This window comes from Prionailurus viverrinus, chromosome A2 (genome assembly GCF_022837055.1).
Source record: "Prionailurus viverrinus isolate Anna chromosome A2, UM_Priviv_1.0, whole genome shotgun sequence".
NCBI classification, from domain to species: domain Eukaryota; kingdom Metazoa; phylum Chordata; class Mammalia; order Carnivora; family Felidae; genus Prionailurus; species Prionailurus viverrinus.
In genome coordinates this window covers 15,640,370-15,663,709 of record NC_062562.1, presented here as the reverse complement: position 1 = coordinate 15,663,709, position 23,340 = coordinate 15,640,370, and the positions used below count along the sequence as shown (strand labels likewise).

Genomic DNA, 23,340 nt, shown 5'->3' with positions numbered 1-23,340 from the left:
TAGTAAGGGGGTCCCTGGGGTAGGTCTGAAGAGTAGAGCTGGGGGTGTGGGCAGGCCCTGGGCCCCTAGGCTTGGGTGGAAGGCGCGAACCCTCCAGGGCCACATCACAGAGTGACTCTGACCCTCTGAAGAATCTGAGGATCCGGTCATCAAGCCCCACACGTAGGGTGGACATGCCTGGCTCTCAGGTCAGCAGCAGCGAGATGGTATCAGGGGTGGCCTCCAGGGGCGCCTGGGGGGCTCAGTCGGTTGAGCATCTGACTTCGGCTCAGGTCATGATCCCGCGGTTTGTGGGTTTGAGCCCCGCATCGGGCTCTCTGTCATCATTGAGGAGCCTGCTTCAGATCCCCTGTCTCCTTCTCTCCGTGCTCTCTCTCTCTCTCAAAAATAAATAAACATTGGGGCGCCTGGGTGGCGCAGTCGGCTAAGCGTCAGACTTCAGCCAGGTCACGATCTCGCGGTCCGTGAGTTCGAGCCCCGCGTCGGGCTCTGGGCTGATGGCTCAGAGCCTGGAGCCTGTTTCCGATTCTGTGTCTCCCTCTCTCTCTGCCCCTCCCCCGTTCATGCTCTGTCTCTCTCTGTCCCAAAAATAAATAAACGTTGAAAAAAAAATTAAAAAAAAAATAAATAAACATTAAAACAGAAAAAAGAGAGCCTTCCACACTCAGTCCTCAGCACCCCCGGGGTTGCCTGCCCCGCCTAGGCTCCTGCCTCAGTTTCCCCCGAGGTTACAGTCCCTCTCTTAGGTGGAGGCCCTGAAGCCTGCAGGCTCGGGGACCAGGGCCTGGGTCAGACCCCATTTAACTCATCAGGACACAACCATCACCTGCTTGTGCTCCCAGCTCTCCCCCAGGCGCCAGGACACTGTGGTGAGGTGACAAGGAAAATGCCTTTGCCAGGTCCTGCTCTGGTCTTGGCCCCGCTCCCAAGTGTCCTGTCCTGACAGCTCGGCCTATGCTTCTAGACCCGTCTTGCCATCCCGGAGTGAGCGAGGAGGGACCTCTAATTCCATTCATCTGGGATGGGTGCCTTCCCTGCTGGCCTTGGGTTCCGACCTCAAAGTTGGGCAGGAAGGGGCCTCAGACACCTGGGCCAACCTCTTTTCTTCCAGGGCGAGTCTGATGAGCTGCTGTTTGCTTGAACACCCCCAGCAACAGGAAACTCACCCCCTGTTGAGGCGTCTCTGCTGAGTGGGCAGCTTCCTGATGTGGGGCAACAGTTTGTCCAGGGCCTCCCTAGTTCTCCAAAACTGGGTCCTTAGAACTGTTGCTCCCCGGCCTGGCCTCTAGGTGACTCTCTAGGCTGACCCCAGCCCTGCCGTCCTCTGGGCTGATCCCTTGATCCAGGATGGGCCTTGCCCTCTGTAAGGTTGCTGACCCAGCCAGAGCTCGGTTTGTTAATGCCCTGAGCAGGGCGGGGCCCCTGAGGGCTGTTCTAGCACCTGCTCCAGGCAGGAGACGCCAGGGCCGGCTCTGCATTGTAGAGGGGGCCTCTGAGGTCACCAGTGTGGAAGGTAGCCCAGAGAGGGTGAATAGAGACAGGAAAGACAGTGTTACAAGAGGGTGACAGGGCAGCGGGGATCCAAGCTTGGGGGGAGGTAAGTTCAGGTGCAGACTGTGGGGGGAGGTCCCTGCAGGTTGTCCTGGAGCTCTAGCTCCGAGCCTCAGTCTCTCTCCTGTGATGGGCTGGAGGTGTGGAAGCCTCTGCCGTTCTGAGCCCTGGAGAGGCCCCTTCTGGACTCTGAGCTTCGGGCTGGGGGCGGTGGGGGGCGGCGGGAGGCGACAGCTGCTTTGAAATGTGGAGAATAATAAAGCGAGGAATGTCTGAGCTCAGGGGAAAAAAATAACCCCCACCCGCTGGGCCTCCCACCCTGCCTGGCGTAATGAATTAAGTACAGGGAGGCACGTTTCATGTGGGGGCGCAGGCTGGGGGAGGCTAGAGGGCCCCTAATGAGAAACAGGGTCCTGGTGGGGCCCCCGGGGTCTGGAGCCAGGGGCCACCTGACCCGAGCCTTGGCGGTGGGTGCCCTTATTCCCCAAAACCTTCCTCTCAATCTCCCTTTGTCTGCATGTGAGAGGGGGTGGGGGCACTGTCCCATCCCGGTGCTGACCTCTGACCCTGGGCTGCACTCCAGTACTGGCTCTAAAAGTCAGAAAAGGGAGAAAGTGTAGCTGACTTGGAGGGACCATCTCTTTCTTCATTCTCACTCTTCCTGAACAGAGCACTGATTGGGTGCATCCTGAGTCCAGGATGAGGGGGCCCACGCTGCCCCCTGCTGGATCCCACCAAACCTGCAGCAGCCGCCTCTGACCAGCAAGCCCCAGGCGCCTGATTCCACGCCACTGCCTGACTTCTAGTCTCCACAGTCCCTCCCCTTCCTCCACCAATCCCTCTGCCCAAAGCAGCCTTCCACCCCTATATCCCTGGCCCCAGCTCACCTCCCCCTACCTATCTCCTTGGGACTTGGACATCAGTGCCTCCCAGTCCAGCACTACCCTTTCAGTCCACCAGTCTGGGGAATCCGGCTTTTTCACAGGTCACCTTCCTCCACCTCTGCTCTCTCCCTCCCCAGTAAACTTAATATTCCCCCAACAAAGCCCACACTCTCACGTCTCCATTCATGCTGTCCCCTCTTTCTTATCTGGTGGACCCCGCTCCATCTACCTGCAAAATGGCCTTCTAAAAGACCACCCCTTCCCAGGGGGCCCAGGGAACAGGAGGTACGTGAGTAACTTAACCATCAGCAATAGGGTGAATTCTCAACAAAGGAGCTGGAGAGGGGTGGAGGCAGGTAGGGGTGTTCTTGGAGCTTCCCAAAGAGCCTGGCCTCCCAGCTTCTGCTGGCTTGGGGCAAAGCTCCCACTTTATTTTTAAGAAGTCTGGCCCAGGACTTGGAGCTCCTTGAAATATTCTCCCCCACGTCCCTTCCCTCCCCCCCACCCACTTTAATTAAAACCATTGTTTGCAAGCACATGTTAATTAAAAAGCAAACATGTTTTGCTAAGTAATTTGGAAGCTCTGGTTATACAAACCAGAGTCATTCCAGTTAAAAACAACAACAACAACAACAAAAAAAACACCCTCACCCAGCTTGCCCTAGTGTCTTGAGAGCTGAGCCTGTGTCCTGGGAGCTGAGGACCCCTTTGGCTACAGTAGATGCCTGTCCCTTTAGAGTTTACACTCTGTGTGGAGGCGTAGCCAGGCCAGGGCATCCTTTCGTCTCACAGGTGGAGGCCCGGAGGTGACTCAGAGGCCTGGAGCTCTTGGCCAACCCTTTGCAAACGTGTACTTTGGGCCCCAGGGGCAACAGCTGGTGAGGAAGGGGGACAGATTCCTGTGCCCCATCTTGCAGGCAGGGTCCTTGTCTCAGAGCCACTGCCCAGCTGTGGGGTGAAGGGAAGAGGATGGGAGCATAACAATGCTGCAAGCCCCGCGAGGAAGGCTGGTGGGTGCTGGGTGGCCAGGGCTACCCCCCTAAGGTCTCTAGCACAGCTGGGGCTACAGATACCCAAAGCTGGCACAGCTGATCCTTTAGGTGAGGGTCAAAGGCCGGGACCAGCCTGATGGGTCAGGGGAGCCCTGGATGCTCAGAGACATCTCCTCTAGCCCCAGCTCCCCACTCTGTGTCTGGGGATGGCCACAATGCCATGTTCCCCACCCTGGCTCCTGGCCCTGGGGGTGCTGGGGCCTTGGAGGCCCTTCAGACCCTGTGCAGTAACCCCAGGGCCCATTGCAGGGTTCAGTGACCTCCAGCCTCTCCTGCTCCCCCCTCCCCCCGGCTGGCAGGGATGAGCGCATTTCCCCAAGGGACCTCTCTAGGCTGCTAACTACCTTGCAACCTGCCTGTGGGTTCTCCCACTTGGGAGCCCTGCTAACAGGAAGGAGTTTCTTATACGAAGGTCTCCTCGTGTGGTCTCTGTGTGTCACTGTTAGCCGTGACCGTGACCCCGGTGTGAAGTGGGTGTGAAGTGGTCTCTCCTTCCCTCCTGAAGGAGGAGAGGGCCTGAGGATGCAGGGGTGGGGACCTGGGGCAGTGACCGGGAAGGGTAAGTTTGTGTGTGGGCAGAGGGGAGGTGGACGCCGGCACTGTGGGGCACGGTGGGCGGGCTCGTTGTTCTGCGTGCGCGCACGCACACACACACACACACACACACACACGCACACACACGGAGAAGGGGATCGGTGGCAGGGAGCCAGGAGACCCAGCTTTGTGCGGTCCAGCCGGCCCTCTCCCCTCTCCGCACTTGGTAGAATGAAGACTGTGTGCTGGGATGCGCGTAACTTGTCACACGCGGTGTTTGCCCCACGGGAACACACACACACCCTCACAAGCCACGACACGCGGTGACCCACAGCGACACACGCTGGCGGCCGGCTCCCGGGACTCAGCCCTCCCTCGGCGGCGCGCCAGCGACACACACAACACCGCCTCTCCACTCGCACCCACATTCCGGGCGGAGTCGCGCTCCCGCCGCGCTGCCCCGATCGGCCCGCGGCGCGGCGCTTCTGTTCCGTTCGCTTCCAGCGCCGGGACCGCAGCGGGCGGGCCGGGATGAGCTCACGCCGCCGCCCGCCGGCCTCCCCGGCCTAACTCGCTCCAGATGCCGGCGGCCCGGCCGGGAGCGCGGCCCTCGGGCGCCCCCTGCAGGGAGCGGCGGGCGGCTCGGGGCGCACCGCCCGCCCGGAAGGGGAGGGCCTCAGGCCCCCCGCCCGCGGTCGGAGCCGCTGCGGGTGGGGGTGGGGGGGCTGTCCCGCCGGCTCCCGCGTGCTTTCCCGGTCACCAGCCCACGCCCCTCCTCCCCGGTCGGCCCCGCTTTCCTGTGCTGTGTGCTTCCCCCGCCCCCCACCGCGGCCCTGGCCCACACCTCGGGGTGCGCCCCCTCCCCCTGCCCGGCTCCCTGGGACGCCCGGACCCCCGGCCAGGTAGGTGCTGCGGCTCCCGCCTCCCGCCCGCGGCGCTGGCCAGGCCCTGCCCACTCTCGTTGCTCTCGGAACAAACACCCTAGTTTCTACTGGGAAAGCAGCAGGGGCCTGACCACCGCCTGGTTTTAATAAGGAGCTGGTATTTCCCCGAAATCGCGGGCCGGTGGCTGACCTCACGGGGATGACGGCTGGCGCTGGGCCAGGGGGCGGGAGCCGGCTCCCGGGTGAGCCCCTGACGCCTGGTCTTGCGGAGAAGTCGGGCGGGGAGGAGGGCCTCCGGCTTCTAGTCCCAGCTCAGCTGCCGCTCACCCAAAAATCTGTCCATCTTTCTGTCTGCCGTCGCTTTCTGTCTGCTGTACTGCCAGAAGCCCTTTCCAGCCCTGCCCAGGGTCCTGCTTCACCCCTGCCTCCTTGTGTGGCAAAGCGCTCGACCCCTCACCTGGCATTTCCTCTCTTGTAGGACGGGGCTGTTGTGGGATTAGAGAGGGGACCAGCGACGGAGAGCGGCTGTACCCCAGCAACGAGAAATTTCCCGAGGGCAGGGGGAGGGGCTCTCAGAAGCTGGGGGGCAGGGATCAGGCCTGAGCTTCTTGGAGCAGGGTGGCCGAGGCAGGGGTAGGGCCTGGGGAATTGGCAGCCTGGGGTAGATAGGGACAAGTCAGGTGTCCTGGCAGAGGCGCAGTGCTCAGTGAAGGGTCAGCAGAGAGGTGCACCTAGTCACGTGGAGACACGGGGGCCAGAATCTTTAGGCACTGAGGGGGTGGGGTGGGGGACAGAATGGAGGAGAGTGGAGCTAAGGCATCTCCGTAGTGAGTGGGGCCTCTGCCTGAGGGGCGAGGAGCCCTGGGAGCTGGTCCTGAAGTCCCCTCTGTAAACGGGGGACAAAGACTGAGAGAGCCAGAGGGGGACGCAGGATCCAGTGGAGGGACAGAGACTAGGAGCCGCAGAGGGAGCAGGGAGACAGAGAGAGGAGATGCCGCAGGCAGGTAGGCAGGACATGGTGGTGGCTGGTGGCTAGAAATTTTGTTTGTCGGCTCTGGGGCCTGCACCGTCCAGATGCTTGGGCCCCTCCTGCAAATGACAATAACAGTGACTAATACTTCTTGAGCACAGCACAAGCCAGGCACTTCTCTAAGCACTTGAGAGTTATCTACGTTCTTGCGCTAGGATTCTGTGTTTTCATTCAGACGTGTATCAAGTGCCTACCAGGTGCCAGACGTGTCCCAGGTATAGTCCCCACTGCTGGGACTATAGCAGTGGCAAGACGAACCTGCAGGCAGAACGTTTAGACGTGAAAGGGGAGGGCGGTTGATGTATACATGAGTGAAATACATAGTGCAGCATAGATCATCAAAGGATAAGGGGGGAAGACTGGGTGGAGGGCACAGCTTTTGAGAGGGTGTCCTGGGAGAGCCTCATCGGGGAGGTGACATTTGAGTACAGACCAAATCTGGCCTGCCACGTCTGAGCTGAGAGTGGTTCTTACAGAAGAGCATTTGCAGTCAATTCCACGATCCGGAACACTTAACACTGATGGTATCCCCTTAAAAGAACTCCATTCTTTCTCCTTGGTAAACCTGTATTACCAAAAAATAAAGACAAAAAAATAGTACTCAGTGGTGATTATATATATATTTTTTAATTTTTAAAAAATTTTTTATTTTTTAAATTTTATTTATTTTATATATATATATATATTTTTTAATGCTTATTTATTTTTGAGAGAGAGAGAGAGACAGAGCATGAGCGGGGGAAGGACAGAGAGGGAGACACAGAATCTGAAGCAGGTTCCAGGCTCTGAGTGTCAGCACAGAGCCTGACATGGGGCTTGAACCCACCAACTGTGAGGTCATGACCTGAGCCGAAGTTGGACACTTAACCGACTGAGCCACCCAGGCACCCCAGTTGTGATTATATTTTGAATTTCATCAATAAATATTTTGTGGAAGTTTGTTTTCTCTGTTCTATTTAAGTATGTGTATAATATTCTTGATTTTGTCTCTTGGCCCACAGGGCCTAAGATATTTAGTATCTGGCCCTTTACAGAAAAAGTTTGCCAACCCTTGTATAGACCTAGGAGGTGAGGAAATGAACTCTCTGGATATCTGGGGACAGAGGGAGCAGCCAGTACAAAGGCCAGGAGGCAGGAGGTCATGAGGCCCATCAAGGAGGCCAGTGAGGCTGGAGCCCCTTTAGTGAGGAGGGGAGGGATTGGAAAGGGTCAGAGGGTCCTGGGCCAATGGTGTAATGTCAGTTCCTAGGTTTGTTTGTTTGTTTATTATTTTTTTAGAGAGAGAGGATACAAGTGAGCGAGGGGGAGAGAGAGAGAGAGAGTGAGAGGAAGGGGAGAGAATTCTCGTGAACACCCAAAGCAGGGCTTGGAACTCATGAACCGTGAGATCATGACCTGAGCTGAAGTCAGTCGCTTAACGACTGAGCCACTCAGATACCCCATTTCGTAGGTATTTTTAAAAATGGGTGTGGCTATCATTAGTGGAATCGCTTGTTTTCTATTATATTTTCTAATTTGTGATTGCTGCAGGATAGAAGTTATTGATTTTGTATATTGATCTTTTCTCCCAGCCCTCTTAGTCTATTTTCTTATAGTTTTATTAATTTTTCAGTTGGTTCATTTCGATTTGTTTTGGAAGGCAAGTGCCTTCTGTATCTTCCTACCTGCATATGACTCAGTTTCTTCCTTTCTTTCCCTCCTTCCACTTCCCTTCTCCTTGCCTCCCTATGCTCTCCTCACCTCCTTCCTTTCCCCTTTTACCTTCCCTCCTCTCCCCTCCCTTCGCCACTCTTCACATTTAATTCCCTCCTTCCCCTGCTTTTTCTTCTTCTCCCCACTTTCCTACTTTCCCCTCATAAAAATGAGAATTTAAATTTTCAAAAGAGACTTGATGAGAGGTATCTCCATCAGGTACCTGTGATGCCCCCCCCCCCCCCCGGGGTAGGGGCAGAAGGCTTTGTCCCCACATGGAACCTGGATGTGGATGTGGGGACCGGGAGGGTCATACACAGACTCCAGAAGGGGAAGTCAAAAGAATGTCTGTGACAATCAGAAGAGGCTTTGTGATAGGGAACAGAACACTGATGTCATGTGGCTCTGAGTATAAAGGAGACTAGTAGATGGCTGTTCCTCAGGAGTCCAGATGTCAGATGGCTTCAGTGGGTACAGCCAGGACCTATATTTCACTCCTCTGTGCTCTGCCATCCTCAGGATCAGAAAATGTGTCTTCCAACTTGGATTTCTTTTTCAAGATTGTTTTGGCTATTTGGGGTTCATAAGTTTCCATATGAATTTTAGAATAGGTTTTCCTATTTCTGCAAAAGAAGTCACTGAGATTTTGGTAGGGATTCCATTGAATCTGCAGATTGCGTTGGATAATATTATCATTTTAACAAGACTGCATTAAGTCTTCCAGTCCATGAATAGAGGATGTCATTCTGTTTACTTAAAGTCTTTAATTTCCTCAAGCAGTGTTTTATAGTTGTCATTGTACAGTTGTTTCACCTCCTTGCTTAAATTTATTTATTCCTAAGTATTTTTATTCTTTTTGATGCTGTTGTAAATGGGATTGTTTTCTTAATTTCATTTTTAAAAAAAGTTTATTTTGAGAGAGACAGAGAGAGAGTGGGGGAGTGTCAGAGAGAGAAGAGAGAGAGAGAGAGAGAGAGAGAGAGAGAGAGAGAGAGAGAGAGAGAGAATCCCAAGCAGGCTCCACGTTACTCCAACCCACAAAGCCATGAGATCATGACCTGAGCAGAAACCAAGAGTCAGATGCTTAACCAACCGAGCCACCCAGGCGCCCCTCTTAATTTCCTTTTTGATTGTTCACTGTTAGTGTATGCATTAGAGAATAGATATTTGTGGTTGATTTTGTATCCTACAACTCTTCTGAATTTGTTTATTACTGCTAACAGGTTCTTTTTTGTGAAACCTTTATGGTAAGATCATGCCATCTATGAACAGCGATAATTTTACTTCTTGCCAATTTGGGTGCCTTTATTTCTTTTTCTTGCCTAATTGCTGTGGCTAGACCTTTCAGTACTACGTTGAATAGAAGTGGTGAAAGTTGGCATCCTTGTTTCGTTCTTGATCTTAGGCGAAAGCTTTTAATCTTCCACTACTGAGTGTGATGTTCACTGTAGGTTTTCCATATATGGCCTTTATCATATTTAGGACATTTCTCTCTATTCCTAGTTTACTGAATGTTTTTATCACGAAAAGGTGTTACATTTTGTGGAATCCTTTCTGGCATCTCAATTGAGATGTCCCCTGAGGGACAGTTTTTATTATCTGCCTTTTTCCCTGTGCATTTCTTATTTCTTTGCATGTCTTGCAATTTTTTCACTGAAAGGCAGACTACAGGTAATATATTGTAGCGAATCCGGACACTGGTTCTGTGCCCCCTGGCCCCACCCCGGACTTATGGTCATGTCGTTTGTTTGGTCATTTGTTTATTTGTTTAGTGACTTGGGTAAGATAATTCTGTGAAGTCTATTTCCCTTCCATTTTGCAGTCTCTGAGATATCCTTGCTCAGGTTCCTGCACCACCCCCCCCCCTTATTTTAGGGTTGATTCCTGAATCAGCATAAGCCACTCATTGGTCAATGGTCGTGTGTAAGCGCCTTTAGTCAGTTTTATTTTCACTATTTACTGTTGAATATGTGTGTTTATCTTGGAGACTGCTTTCACAGCTTAGGGAATTTACTTTTCCCCTACATGTTCAGCCAGGGACTAGTAGCTTGGGAGTTCCTTGTCCATTCACTCCCTAGAAGACATAGTTTGTGCACAGTGGTGTGTGCATGGTCTTTTTGGCTCTCTCTAGTTTTCTTTCTAGTTTTCTGAACTAGTTTTCTCTGTTAAACCTCCAGCCGGTCTGCCATTTCACTGGTCGCGGCCAGTGTTACGGAGCGATCAACCCTCTCTTACTTGCTAATCAGGAAGATCTCTATGTTTTAAACAACTCCCTTAGGCACGAATTTCTCTGCGTCTGTTCCAAATAAATTCAGTTATTTCAGACAGAGCTGCAGTGCCCTCCTTGCAGCCTGCCTGTCCCCCTGGGCAGAATGTTTGTGCTGCTGCTGCACCAGAGCTGAGGATGGGGGTGGCAGCCTGCTTCTCCTCGAGTGAAACTCCTGTTCCGTGAGTGGGCACTGGGAAACAGATGGAATCCATGGGGCTTCTCACTGGCCCTTCCCCAGGTGGAACCCCTGTCCTGTGAGTGAGCTGGGATGGGGCACCCAAAGCCCCAGTGCTCTCAGCCTGCTGTGCCTGGGGTTGACCTTCTGCCCTGGGAGTAGGAGCAAAGTGTGGAAAGGGAGCTCCAGTCCTCCTGGGCATGCCTGTTGGAACAGGGCTTCTGCAAATGGACTTTGGGGAAGGAGAGACACGAGCTACCTCCTTCTTCTGAGGTGAAATCTTAGCCGGGGGAGAAGGAGATCCCGTTGTCTTGGCCACTTTTTCATAGCAGAGTTCCATAAAATGGAGCTAAGGAGGGGGGATGAGAGCTGGTTATGGCTGAAATGCCATTGGCTCCTGCTGTTCTTAGCAAGTTTTGTAGATTTTCTCGTATAAATATTTCTCAGTGTTTTGTATGCCCATAGGATTTTTCCAGACACCTGCCATCATGGTTCTTAAAAAATAACTTTCACCAGTTAAGTAGCTTTTTCTCTAGAGACAGAATCAACCAAATTCTTCATGAAGCCATTCTGGAAGTCCAAACTCCAAGTTTTAAAAAACTCGCAACATTTGCCAACTTTCAAGACATTTTTCTGTTATTCTAATTTCTGTTATGATCTGTATCTGCGTGATGTAATTTGTACAGTCTGAGTTCTTTAAATTTATGACCACTTCTTTAATGGCCCATAATGCAGTCTCTCTTGGTGTATGTTTCACAAACACTGGGGGAAAAAAGTGTATCCTGCTGTTGCTAGGATAGAATATCTATAAATGTCCATTAGGTCTAACTCATTGATAGTATTTTGCAGATCTTATATATGCTTACTAGTTCTCTGTGTACTTGTTCTGTCAGTTTTTTAGGAAGACATGTTGAAGTTCCAGATTCTAATTTTGGTTAGGCTGTCTTTTTCTCCTTGCTCTGTAAATTCTGAGCTCTGTTGTTAGGTGTATTTAGGTACATACACATTTAGAATTTTGTTTATCACCTGTAATTAATGTCTCTGCTTATCCCTGATAATATCCTTTGCTCTGAGGTTGGCTTTGGCTGTTGGTAATAGAGCCACTCCTTTGTTTAGCTAGTGTTTGCACCGTATATCATAGTCTATCCTTTTCCCTATAACCTCCCTGTTTTTATATTTAAGCTGTGTTTTTATTAAAAAAATTTTTTTTAATGTTTATTTCTTTTTCTTTTTTTTTTTTAATTTTTTTTTCAATGTTTATTTATTTTTGGGACAGAGAGAGACAGAGCATGAACGGGGGAGGGGCAGAGAGAGAGGGAGACACAGAATCGGAAACAGGCTCCAGGCTCCGAGCCATCAGCCCAGAGCCCGACGCGGGGCTCGAACTCACGGACCGCGAGATCGCGACCTAGCTGAAGTCGGACGCTTAACCGACTGCGCCACCCAGGCGTCCCCAAATTAATGGAGTATTTTTTATGATTCTATTTTATCTTTGCTGTGGTCTTATTGATAGTTATGTAACTGTTTTTCCTGATTTCCCTAGAGTTTACAGTATATATCTTTCATTAATTGCCCTCTTCTTTCAAATAATACTATTTGCTTTTCAGGAAGTGCAAGGACCTTATAACAGTATCCTCTCTATTCTTTCTCATTCCTGTATTAGTTTTCTATTGCTGTCTATGCTATAGTCAAATCATTTGGACGATAGCTAATGTTTTTTGCATCAGAAGTTATGTCAAGCTGCTTTATACAGTTCTTGTGCTGTTCAAAGTTAAACTAAGCAAGATATGCATGCCCACACAAATTTGCAGTGAATATATTTTCTGAGCTTTCTGCTATCATTCCAGAAGCAGTTTCTGGACCTCTGCGTAAGTGCCGCAAAGGAAATTTACATATTTCAAACCCATTTAACTGTAAAGTCGAGGGGCTTGCACCTCAACTCCAGTGAAGTGATTAATTTGCGATGTAATGACATGATGAAAGGCAAGCATCAAGAGAAAAACTTAAAATAGCTCATTAAAGCCTTCCAAGGGAAGAATATGCTTGAAGCTATAGGTTCATGGATTAATATCAGCATTTGGCAACGCTGCATGAAAAGCCATTTTAAAAATTAAATGCATAAAATATTATAGATCACCATTAACAGAAATATGCAATTGATTTTGATGATAGAGAACACTAGTTTTTTTTTATTTTGTTATTTTATGAATATAATTTATTGTTAAATTGGCTTGCATACAATAACCAGTGCTCATCCCAACAAGTGCCCTCCTCAATGCCCATCTCCCATCCCCCCCCCCCCCCCCATCCACCCTCAGTTTGTTCTCTGTATTGAAGAGTTTCTTGTGGCTTGCCTCCTTCCCTCTCTGTTTGTAACTATTTTTTCCCCTTCCCTTCCCCCATGGTCTTCTGGTAAGTTCCTCAAGATCCACATATGAGTGAAAACATATGATATCTGTCCTTCTCTGACTGACTTAGTTCACTCAGCATAATACCTTCCAGCTCCATCCACGATCCTGCAAACAGCATGATTTCATTCTTTCTCATTGCCAAGTAGTATCCCATTGTAGATATAAACCACATCTTCTTTATCCATTCATCAGTTAATGGGCATTTAGGCTGTTTCCATAATTCGGCTATTGTTGAAAGCACTGCTGTAAACATTGGGGTACACATGCCCCTATGTATCACCACTCCTGTATCCCTTGGGAAATTCCTAGTAATGCTGTTGCTGGGTCGTAGGATAGTTCTATTTTTAATTTTTCGGGGAACCTCCACACTGTTTTCCAGAGTGGCTGCACCAGTTTGCATTCCCACCAATGGTGCAAAAGGGTTCCCGTTTCTCTACATCCTTGCCAGGCTCTGTAGTTTCCTAATTTGTTCATTTTAGCCACTTTGATCCGTGTGAGGTGGTATCTCAATGTGGCTTTGATTCGTATTCCCCTGATGAAGAGTGACGTTTGAACATCTTTTCATGGGTCTATTGGCCATCTGGATGTCTTCTTTGGAAAAGTGTCTATTCATGTCTTCTGCCCATTTCTTCACTGGATTATTTGTTTCTTGGGTGTTGAGTTTGCTAAGTTCTTTGTGGATTTTGGATACTAGCCCTTTATCTGATATGTCATTTGCAAATATCTTTTCCCATTCCATTGGTTGCCTTTTAGTTTTGTTGATTGTTTCCTTTGCAGTGCAGAAGCTTTTTATCTTAATGAGGTCTCAATAGTTCATTTTTGCTTTTAATTCTGTTGCCTTTGGAGATGTGTCAAATAAGAAATTGCTGTGGCTGAACTCAAAGAAGTTGTTGCCTTCTTTCTCCTCTAGGGTTTTGATGGTTTCCTGTCTCACATTTAGGTCTTTCATCCATTTTGAGTTTATTTTTGGACAACACTAATTTTAAACCCAGTTAGGTAAATTGTTATTCTCCCCCCAAATAATCCCATTCTTCTCACTGGTAGATTTGTATGATAAAATATTATACCCAATTACTATTATTACTACATATTTTTTTAATTAAAAAAATTTTTTTTTAATCTTTATTTATTTTTGAGAGAGAGACAGAGTGTGAGCAGGGGAGGAGCAGAGAGAGAGGGAGACACAGAATCCGAAGCAGGCTCCAGGCCCTGAGCTGTCAGCACAGAGCCTGACATGGGGCTCGAACTCATGAACTGTGAGATCATGACCTGAGCCCATGAACTGTGAGATCATGACCTGAGCCGAAGTCAGACACTCAACCGACTGAAAGCCACCCAGGTGCCCCGATTATTACTATATTTTTATGGAAAAAGTTTCTTCTTTTTATAGAAAATCCTACATAATATCCTCAGTTGTATCTCAAAATCCTAAAATATTTGCTCTCTGGCTCTTTATAGAAAACATTTATTGACCTCTGAACTAGAGTCTTCAAATATGTTCATCAGAGTATTTAAGATTCCCTGTGTGGTAGTTCCAAACCTCATGTCATATCTGCATCTAGTTCTGTTGGTTGCTTTGTCTCTTGACACCATGTTGTTAGTTTTCTTTTCATTGAGTGTCTCATCATTTTTTGTTAAAACTAGTCATTTTGTGTAGGCGAACAGAGACTTAAGTAAACACTGTGCTCAGAAATGGCCATGTCTTGGGGCACCTGGGTGGCTCGGTCGGTTAAGTGACCGACTTCAGCTCAGGTCATGATCTCAGGGTTCATGAGTTCGAGACCCGCATCGGGCCTGTGCTGACAGCTCAGACCCTGCAGCCTGCTTCGGATTCTGTGTCTCCTTCTCTCTTTGCTCCTCCCCCGCTCATGCTCTGTCTGTCTCTCTCCTTCAAAGATAAATAAAAATATTAAAAAGCAAAAAAAGAAATGGTCACATCTTTTCTTTAGTAGAGTGTATTGAGACAGTCATGCCCAGTTTTGTTGTATGGTTACCCTCCATGTGTACCAGGCTTGAAATTCTTCTGTTATTTTTTGCTTAGAGTGGTGGTTGATTTGTTGGATTGTTTCTCCGTGTCTGTTCCACACTCGGGACAGTCTTCTCTCTGCTTATGTGACAAAGAGGGCGTCTTTCCACACTTTTACCCCTCCTTTAGCAGTAAACTGCGGTTACTTGTTCCTGGACACTTGCTAGTCTAGTAGGGGAGGGAGGAGGTGGGGCATTCTTTGTTTTTCTGGCTCAGCGCCTCACCGTCTGGCAGGTGCTATATTCTTGGCTCTCAGAGACGAGGCCTTCTCAGTGATCTTGACTCTCTCCCAGCATAGGCGAGAGAGTCTGATCTGGCTCCTTCCTTAGGGGTAGAAGTTGTTTTATGTTCTCTTCCTCCAGCTACAGTAGGCTTTAACTTGCGCTCTGAAAGGCAGGTCACGGAGTGGAGAGAGGGCCCCGGTGGAACCCAGTGCGCGACGTTTGGCACGCCAGTGGGGCCCCCAATCCGGGAGCTCTAGTGCCGTCGCTCGCGCGCATGCGCAGACCCGTCCACCTGCCTCCGCGAGGGGAGCCGCGAGGGGGCGCCGTACCAGTCGGCTCATGGTGTCCCCCACTGGCGGCTCCCCGGGCCTCCTACTCTGGCTCCTGCTCCTCCAGCCGCAGCTCAGTGGGGCGCGGGGCAGGTTGGCGCCGTCCCCACTCTCCCCTTCGCCCTTGGGAGGCGGCCACGAGGACCCCGATGCCACCGTGTGGCGGGTTGCGGGACCCTCTACCACCCCCGAGCCCCAAGAATCTGCCCCAGTCTCCCAGTTGGTGGGATTGATCCCAGGTGACACTTGGCGTTGGGGGCCCTGGGCAGGTGGCTGAGGCACCAGAGTGGGAACCAGTGCTCTCGGGGAGTGTGGGGGAGCCAGGGTCCCTCCACCTCCCCGCCCCCCCACCCCCCCCGGGGGGGTGGTCTGAGGAATGCAGCACCGCTTGTGGAGTCTGAGCGGGATGCCACTCGGCCTCGCGGGTACGTGGCCTGGGGACGTCATAACACCGTCCTGGAGTCAAGGAGGCCGTGGCCTTCTCACGTGTCCAAGGGGCACCTGGGCCTTTGCTGGGAAGCCTGGGGAGCAGGGCCTGTTTCTCTGAGGTTCTTCCTCCTGCGCTGTTCTCACCCCAGGGTGTGGCCAGGAAAATGCGAAAATCTTGGGAGGACAGGAGGCTGAAGACGGGAAGTGGCCCTGGCAGGTGAGCGTGAGGATCAGAGGCAAGCACGTGTGCGGAGGTTCCCTATCACACAGCAGTGGGTACTGACTGCAGGCCACTGTATTTTAAGGTGAGGAGTGACAAGTGGAGACTTGAGAGGTTTGGGGTTTTTTTTAAAATTTTATTTTAGAAAGAGAGTGCACTAGGGGGGAGAGGGGCAGTTGGGGGGAGGTGGAGAGAATCCCAAGCAGACTCAACGCTCAGCGCAGAACCCTGGGCAGTGGGGGGGGGGGGGGGGGGAGGGGGGAGGGGGACAATCCCACCCCCCTTAGGATCAAGACCTGAGCTGAAATCAAGAATCGGATGCTCAACAGACCGACCCACCCAGGCACCCTGAGACTTTGAAGCCAGTCCTGCTCTCCTTAAATACCTAGTAGGTTCTGTTGCCCTGGCGAGTTGGCAGAACCCAAGCCCAACCCAATGCAGCCAAAGCACACTAAAAATGGGCGGGGTCTGCGCTGGGAGTGTGGTTACCAGGAATACTAATTCCGAGAACAAAACCAATTGTTTGGATGAGCAGACCAGTTTTGAGAGTCGGTAAGGAGGGATTCCTGGTGTTGGGCCAGTGGAGAGAGTGGTGAGGGAGGTTGGGACCATATTGGGAAACATCTGCCATGTGTAGAAAAGGCACACGGGATGCTTCCTGGGGTCTCTCTGAGGGGGCACATCTTCTCTCCCACAGCCGTTTCCACTACAATGTCAAGATGGGAGATCGGAGTGTCTATAAAGAAATCAGTGGTCCCCGTCCGAGACATCATTGTCCACCCTCAGCTGTCAGTAGTTGGAACCATTCAAAAGGACCTTGCCCTTCTCCAGCTCCTCTACCCTGTAAACTTCACCATGACCATCCAGCCTATATGCATCCCTCAGAAGACTTTCCGGGTGGAAGCTGGGACCACGTGCTGGGTGACCGGTTGGGGCAGAAAAGAAGAATATGGTGAGACTGTGAGGCAGGAAGCCGACCCAGGAAGAGGGAGACAGCTTTAGCCCTGCATTAGGCAAACAGGCTAAAGAGAGGGACAGGGAAGCAGACGGCCTGGCAGAGGGGTGAGGGGACAGCGGTTTAGCAGCAGCCAGGGTGATGGTTCCTGATTGGCTTGAGGACATGATTGAGGACTTTTGTTGCAACACAAGTATTTCATGGTAGCCATTTAGAAAAGGCACCGGTCCCGGGAACTGGAGCTACTCTCAGGAGAAGAAATACAGGGGTGAAATCTCTTTATGGAGATTCGTGAGGGACCATGCCTGGCTGGCTTGGGTTTTTTTTTTTTTTAGGTTCCCTGGGGACCGAGCCAGATGCTATGGAATTCTATTCAGGGTGGCTTTCTGCTCAGCAGGTGAGGAGTGGTTTGCCAGCCAGAGCTGTCCCTCTCTGAAAGTATGTTGGTGGTTAGGGAGCTTCCTGTCCTTTTGAGTACAGGCAGAGCCAGAAGGTCGCTGTTGCTGAGGCTATAGGGCCCCCATCTCTGGGAAGAGTCTGGACTGGTAACCCTGGGGCACATTCGAGAGTCTGTGATCCTGCTCAAAAGTAAAGATACGTTACTGATGCACGGAATACCTGTCACGATTACCGCTGATACTCAGGGTAACAGATGCCTGATGATCATTTCTCAGGCTGGTAAGGCCTTGCCTCTTCCTGTCCAGATCGGTTCTTCTTTATCCTGTCTTGGTTTTAGTTCTTACCTCCTTTTAATCCCCGTGTCAACTTTGGGCCTCAGTTTCCTCCAGAGTCTAACGGGGACGACACCCACCGCCCTGCCTTTCTCAAAGGGGGTTCTAGGTGCTTCGGGGCTTACTGTCCACCTGCGCACAACCACCCACTGCTGAGTTTCTTTACTGGTAGGTGGCGACCTTATTACCTCTGTTCTCCATGAGGTCGACCAAGACATCATCCACCATGAAAAATGTAATGAGATGATTCAGAAAGCCATGAAAACAACTAGGGATGTCATACTGGAAGGAATGCTCTGTGGCTATAAAGGCGCAGGAAAGGATTCATGTCAGGTAAGTTCACGGACGCTTTCCTACCTCTGTAGCGAGGTTGTTCCCTCCCAGTTTCCTCATTCGCAAGTGGCACGGCCTCCTCCTCCCTTGTGACTCCCCTGAGCTGGCCTGACCTGTTTCTTCAGAGGGGAGCAGTCCTTGCTGGCCTGGGGGCACTGCCACGGTGTGGGGAAGCTGGGGCAGGTAATGCTAATAACAGAAGTCCCTTTGATTGAGTTCCTCCTCTGTGGCACTTACGGTGTGAGCCAGTGTGGGTATTGACCCCCACTAGCTCTGTGAACCCAGATCATGACCCCGCGGCATAGACATCGTAGCGATTATACAGATGAGGTGAGGTCCAAAGATGTCAGCTCCAGGTTCCCCCGTGGGTGCTTGCAGGACTCCTAGAGGATGAGTGTTTGGGTTTCTTGGAAAGAGAACAGCATTGTAGGGAGAGGGATCAGCATGTGGAGCAGCTCAGAGGTCCCAGGGAACGTGTCACGTTTAGGGAATGTTTTCCAGGTCTGGACCAAATGAGGTGGCAAATGTGGCCAGAGAAGAGGGTTGGAGTCAGAGTATGCGTGGCCTGAAGTGCTGGTCCAAGTTTCTAGACGCCGTCTGGGCAGGACTGTGGGCTAGACGTTTGTTTCCATCATCTAGGCGATGGTGCTGAGTCCCGAGTGGGATGTGGGGGGATGAGGGGGTGAAGCAGGTGTGTCCGACGTTGAATCTTGGGTAACTGAGTGCTGTTGAGGGAGGGGGCTCGGGAGAGGTTAGGAGGGCTGTTTGTTTCTGTCTGAGCTGGTTGGTGCGGGGCCATCAGAGCGGGTCTGGGAAGGACGTGCGGTGCTCTGGGTGAGGTGGGGGGTATACGGGATGTCTGGGAGGGGATCTTCCAATATGGAGGCAGCTGGCTATATGGGTTAGGAGTCCTAGAGAAACTGTTAGCTAGATAGATGGATTGAGGGGGCTGCCAAGAAGAGGTGATATTCCAAATGTTTTCACAGCCACTGTGGTTTGGGCAGTGACCGGTTAAAATATCCTCCTGAGGATATTAAAGTTTTCCCATTAACTTTTCTATTTTTTTCAAAAAGGTTTTTATTTTTAAGTAATCTCTACACCCAGCATGGGGCTTGAACTTACAACTCCAAGATCAAGAGTTGTATGCTCCACCGATGGAGCCATCCAAGGTGCCCCTGCCCATTAACTTTTCAGTTCTTAGTTCTCATATTTGCAGAAAGCTGGGCCTGATAGGTGCCTGGGGGAACTTCCCCATGTGCCTGAGTCCCTGGTGCCTTGCAGGGCAGTGAGCCTGCTCTGACTTGGATGGCCTTGCATGCCTGTTTGTTTCTTTCTCTTTCTACAGGGAGACTCTGGGGGCCCTTTGGTCTGTAAATTTAAGGACACATGGGTCCAGGTGGGACTCGTGAGCTGGGGCTTAGGCTGTGGTCGTGGAAATGTGCCTGGAGTTTATACAGACATTGCTGCCTACTCTAAGTGGATAGTTGAAGTGATAAACCGGGCTGCCTCTTTGTATCCAGTGGTGTTCCTCATTCCACTTCTGTGCCTGGTGCTGCCCCTGGGCATCCTCGTGGCCCCATGATCACCCCCGCCCACTCCCCTCCTGTTTTTGACTCTCACCCGAGGCCTGTCCTCCAACCTCCCCCCCCTCCTCATTGCCCTTTCCTCCAATGCTGGTTGGGATCCACTGACCCTGTAGAGAGCTACCCAGTAGAGAGTGGCAGTAAGCCCGGAGCCCTGAAAGTGTCCCAGCCTGATGCCCCAGTCACCTGCCTCGGCCACACCCACACCTTGGCTGTGCTCTGCCTGCCGGGAAGGAGGCAGCCGACCTGCCAGCTGGAGCCCGGTGCTTCCCTGACGCCTTGGAGAGCCTCTACCAAAGAAGAGACCTCATGAGCAGTGAGACAGCATTCCACCTGGCTGTGGTCTCAGGCTTTCACCTGACAGTGAGCTTGGTGATTGTGCAGAGAGAGCCAGGCGGTATCACCACGGCCCTGCTGAGGTCTGAGGCCTGGGGGTTCCGCAGCCGACCCAGGTGTCTGGGACTGGGCGAAGTTCCCCCCTACCCAGTGCGGATCCACCTGGATCCTGCTGGGGCAGCCCCGCGATGGGGCCCCCTTTCTTGAGTATCCAGTGGCCACATCCAGGCTCACCCCAAGTTGTGTGGAGGCACTGAGTGTGGAAATCTTAGATGTCAACTGAATAAATGTTTGAAGAGTTGCTTTTGTGTTCTGTACATCTCCTGGTCTGGGCTGTGGGGGACACTGAGAAGTTATCTCATATTTAACTTAGGAGTGTGTTGATGTTGCTTTAAAGCATTTCTTTAGGGGTGCCTGGATGGCTCAGTCGGTTTGAATGTCCGACTTCGGCTCAGGTCATGATCTTGCAGTTTTTGAGTTCAAGCCCCACATTGGGCTCTGTGCTGACAGCTCAGAGCCTGGAGCCTGTTTCAGATTCTGTGTTTCCCTTTCTGCTCCTCCCCTGCTTGCCTTCTATGTCTCTCTCTCAAAAATAAATAAACATTAAAAAAAAATTTAAAACAGGAGAGGCAGAGAGAGAGGGGGACACAGAATGCGAAGTGGGCCCCAGGCTATGAGCTGTCAGCACAGAGCCCGACGTGGGGTTCGAACTCATGGACTGCAAAATCAATACCTGAGCTGAAGTCGGATGCTCAACCGACTGAGCCACCCAGGCACCCACATGATGCTTTTTAAACCCTAGAGGGAGAGGGGGGGGTGGCCCTCGACTCGAGTTTGACAGATGGTTCTAGCTCTTGGGTCCTGCTGCTGTGCCCCTCATGGCCGCCAGCAGCTCTGCAGGGACCTTTGTAGTTGAATTTGCTGGCTGCTGCTTCTAGGGAGGAGGAAGTGAGAGAGAGTGGAAGCGAGAGAAAGGTCAGGGCACTGCACCCAGTCTGCAACCCTTATTTTCTGCCTGTTTGTGCTGCTTCCCCTGGAGTTATGTAGAGCCTTGAGCACCAGGTTCCCTTGGCCTGTGAAGAGTGCCGGGCTGAGACTCAGCGAGAGGACAGGTTGAATGCTTCCTGGGTCTCTGCTGGCTCACGTCCTGCATTATCTGTGGTCCCAAGAGTAGCTCTTTGTCCGGATGCAGAGATGCAGAGCACTTCCCCGCTCCAGATTTCCTTCCCTGTTCGTGAAACTTTGAAGTTCCTTTCTTTTAGGAGGGGATTAGAGCATTTTGCATGTGAGAAGAAAGTGCCAGGTGACTATTTAGGTGGATAAAGAAGCGGACTGGGGTAAAGACTGATAATTCTCCTCTGACACCTCTCATCCCTTAATAAAGCCTGTGTTTCCAAGCCTTCCACTAAGGGAGACACTAAGTTCTGTGTGCCTAAGCTCGTGTGGCACTAAGTCCTGGCCAATAAAATATAAACAGAAGTGCTGGGTGGGATTTGTGGGAAATGTCCTTCTTCAGATCTCTTTGCTCTCTCCTGGCTGGAGTGTGTGCACGGTGACCAGAGCTAGTGCGGGTGATATGGGACAGAAGGACCAATGCTAAGGGCACAGAACAGGAATTTAGAAGGAACTTGGCTCCTTGGAGTTTGTCGCTCTGCCCTCACAGCTCTTTATGCAACAGAGAAATACACTCTTTTTTTTTTTTTTTTTTTTAAATTAAGCCATTATTATCTTCAGTCTCAGTTACTCGTATAAAAACCTCATTCTAACTAATTCAGTTGGTATCATCTGGAGTTTTATTTCTGGATTTTTATGAATATAAGCTTTTGAAGTCATTTATTTAGAAAGAATTCTTTCTAATTCCTACTTGACTATATACACCATTGCTTCCTTCTCTATTCAGTTTTTAAAATTGATAAGCTTAAAAGCTTATGTTGATGAATGACTTATCTCTTAATGTACTTCCGTATTGTTATTTATTGAGGTATAATTTATAGTAAAATGTACACCCTGCAGTATAAAATTCTATGAGTTTTTTTAATGTTTATTTTTTATATTTGAGAGAGCGAGAGGCGGGGCGGGGGGGGGGTGGGAGGCAGAGCATGAGTGGGGGAGGCGCAGAGAGAGCTGGAGACAGAATCTGAAGCAGGTTCCAGGCTCGGAGCTGTCAGCACAGAGCCCGACGCGGGGCTGGAACCCACGAACCGTGAGATAGTGACCTGAGCTGAAGTCGGATGCTCAACCGACTGAGCCATCCAGGCGCCCCAATTCTATGAGTTTTAAGAGAGGTATACCCCATGCCAACATCTCCAAATCATGATTGAGAACGTTTGTTTTAATCCAGAATGCTCTCTTATGTGTCCCTTTCTAATCAGCCCCTCCCAGAGGTAACCACCATTCTGATTATCATCAGATTATTTGCATGTCATTAGACCTCATATTGATGGAACAATATAGTCAATGCTCTTTTGTGTCTGGTTTCTTACCTTCCACGTGTTGTTTTTGAGATTCATTCATGTTGCTACATGTACCGTTAGTTCATTCCTTTTTATTGGTGAATAGTAATATTCTTGCATGAATATTCCACAGTTGGTTTATTCTCCTGTTGGTGGACATTTGGGTTGTTGCCAGTCTGGGGCTACTATGAATGAAGCTGCTAGTAAACATTCTAATGTAAGACTTTTTTGTATCTATACACTTTCACTTCATTTGGGAAGAAACCTAGGAGCGGAACTGCTGACTCATAAAATCGATGTATGGTTAACGTTATTGGAAATTCCAAAGACTTTTCCAAATTGGTTGTACCGTTTTACGCTAGTCCCAGCAACAAAGGAGAGTTCAGGTTGGTCCACATCTTCACCCGTCCTCGGTGTTTTTATTTGCCCAATTCTAATGGGTATGAAGTGGTATCTCACTGGGGTTTTAATTTGTGTTTCCCTGTAACTAATGATATTGAGCACCTTTTCATGTGCTATTGGTTATCTGCGTATCTTCTTTTGTGAAGTATGTTTTCAATTCTTTGGCCCATTTTTTTAAATTTTTATTTATTTATTTTTTTTAATGTTTATTTATTTTTGAGACACAGAGAGAGCATGAATGGGGGAGGGTCAGAGAGAGAGGGAGACACAGAATCCGAAGCAGGCTTCAGGCTATGAGCTGTCAGCACAGAGCCCGACGCGGGGCTCTAACGCACGAACCGTGAGATCATGACCTGAGCCGAAGTCAGAGGCTTAACCGACTGAGCCACCCAGGCGCCCCTCTTTTGCCCATTTTTTTTTTTTTCAACGTTTATTTATTTTTGGGACAGAGAGAGACAGAGCATGAACGGGGGAGGGGCAGAGAGAGAGGGAGACACAGAATCGGAAACAGGCTCCAGGCTCTGAGCCATGAGCCCAGAGTCCGACGCGGGGCTCGAACTCACGGACCGCGAGATCGTGACCTGGCTGAAGTCGGACGCTTAACCGACTGCGCCACCCAGGCGCCCCATCTTTTGCCCATTTTTAATTAGGATGCTTATTATTTTTTTTATTGCTCATTTATAAGTAGTCTTCTTATGTTCTGAATAGAATCCTAAGTCTGTCACTTGCTTTTTTCACTTTTTAGCTGGGGGCTGTGAAGATTTTTCTTCTATTTTTTTCTTCCCTAAGCTTTATACTTTTAGCTTTTACATTTATGTTTGTGCTCTACAAATTCAT

General features: G+C 50.4%; 1 protein-coding gene across 10 annotated transcripts in view; it reads left to right on the top strand.

The window, feature by feature from the left end:
* Positions 1-4,637: 4,637 nt before the first annotated feature.
* LOC125160731 (serine protease 44-like) overlaps positions 4,638-23,340 on the top strand; it is a 35,426-nt gene continuing 16,723 nt past the window's right edge. For 2 of the 10 annotated variants that reach the window (XM_047849981.1, XM_047849977.1), the window contains exons 1-5: positions 4,638-4,923; positions 15,640-15,795; positions 16,408-16,662; positions 17,001-17,062; positions 17,569-17,729. In XM_047849981.1, the coding sequence (XP_047705937.1) occupies positions 16,430-16,662; positions 17,001-17,062; positions 17,569-17,729 (456 nt within the window). In that variant the 5' untranslated portion in view covers positions 4,638-4,923; positions 15,640-15,795; positions 16,408-16,429. Of the gene's footprint in view, positions 4,924-15,639; positions 15,796-15,974; positions 16,099-16,407; positions 17,730-23,340 lie in introns of those variants that run through there. The other 8 variants (XM_047849982.1, XM_047849984.1, XM_047849983.1 and 5 more) reach the window with 8 other exon arrangements.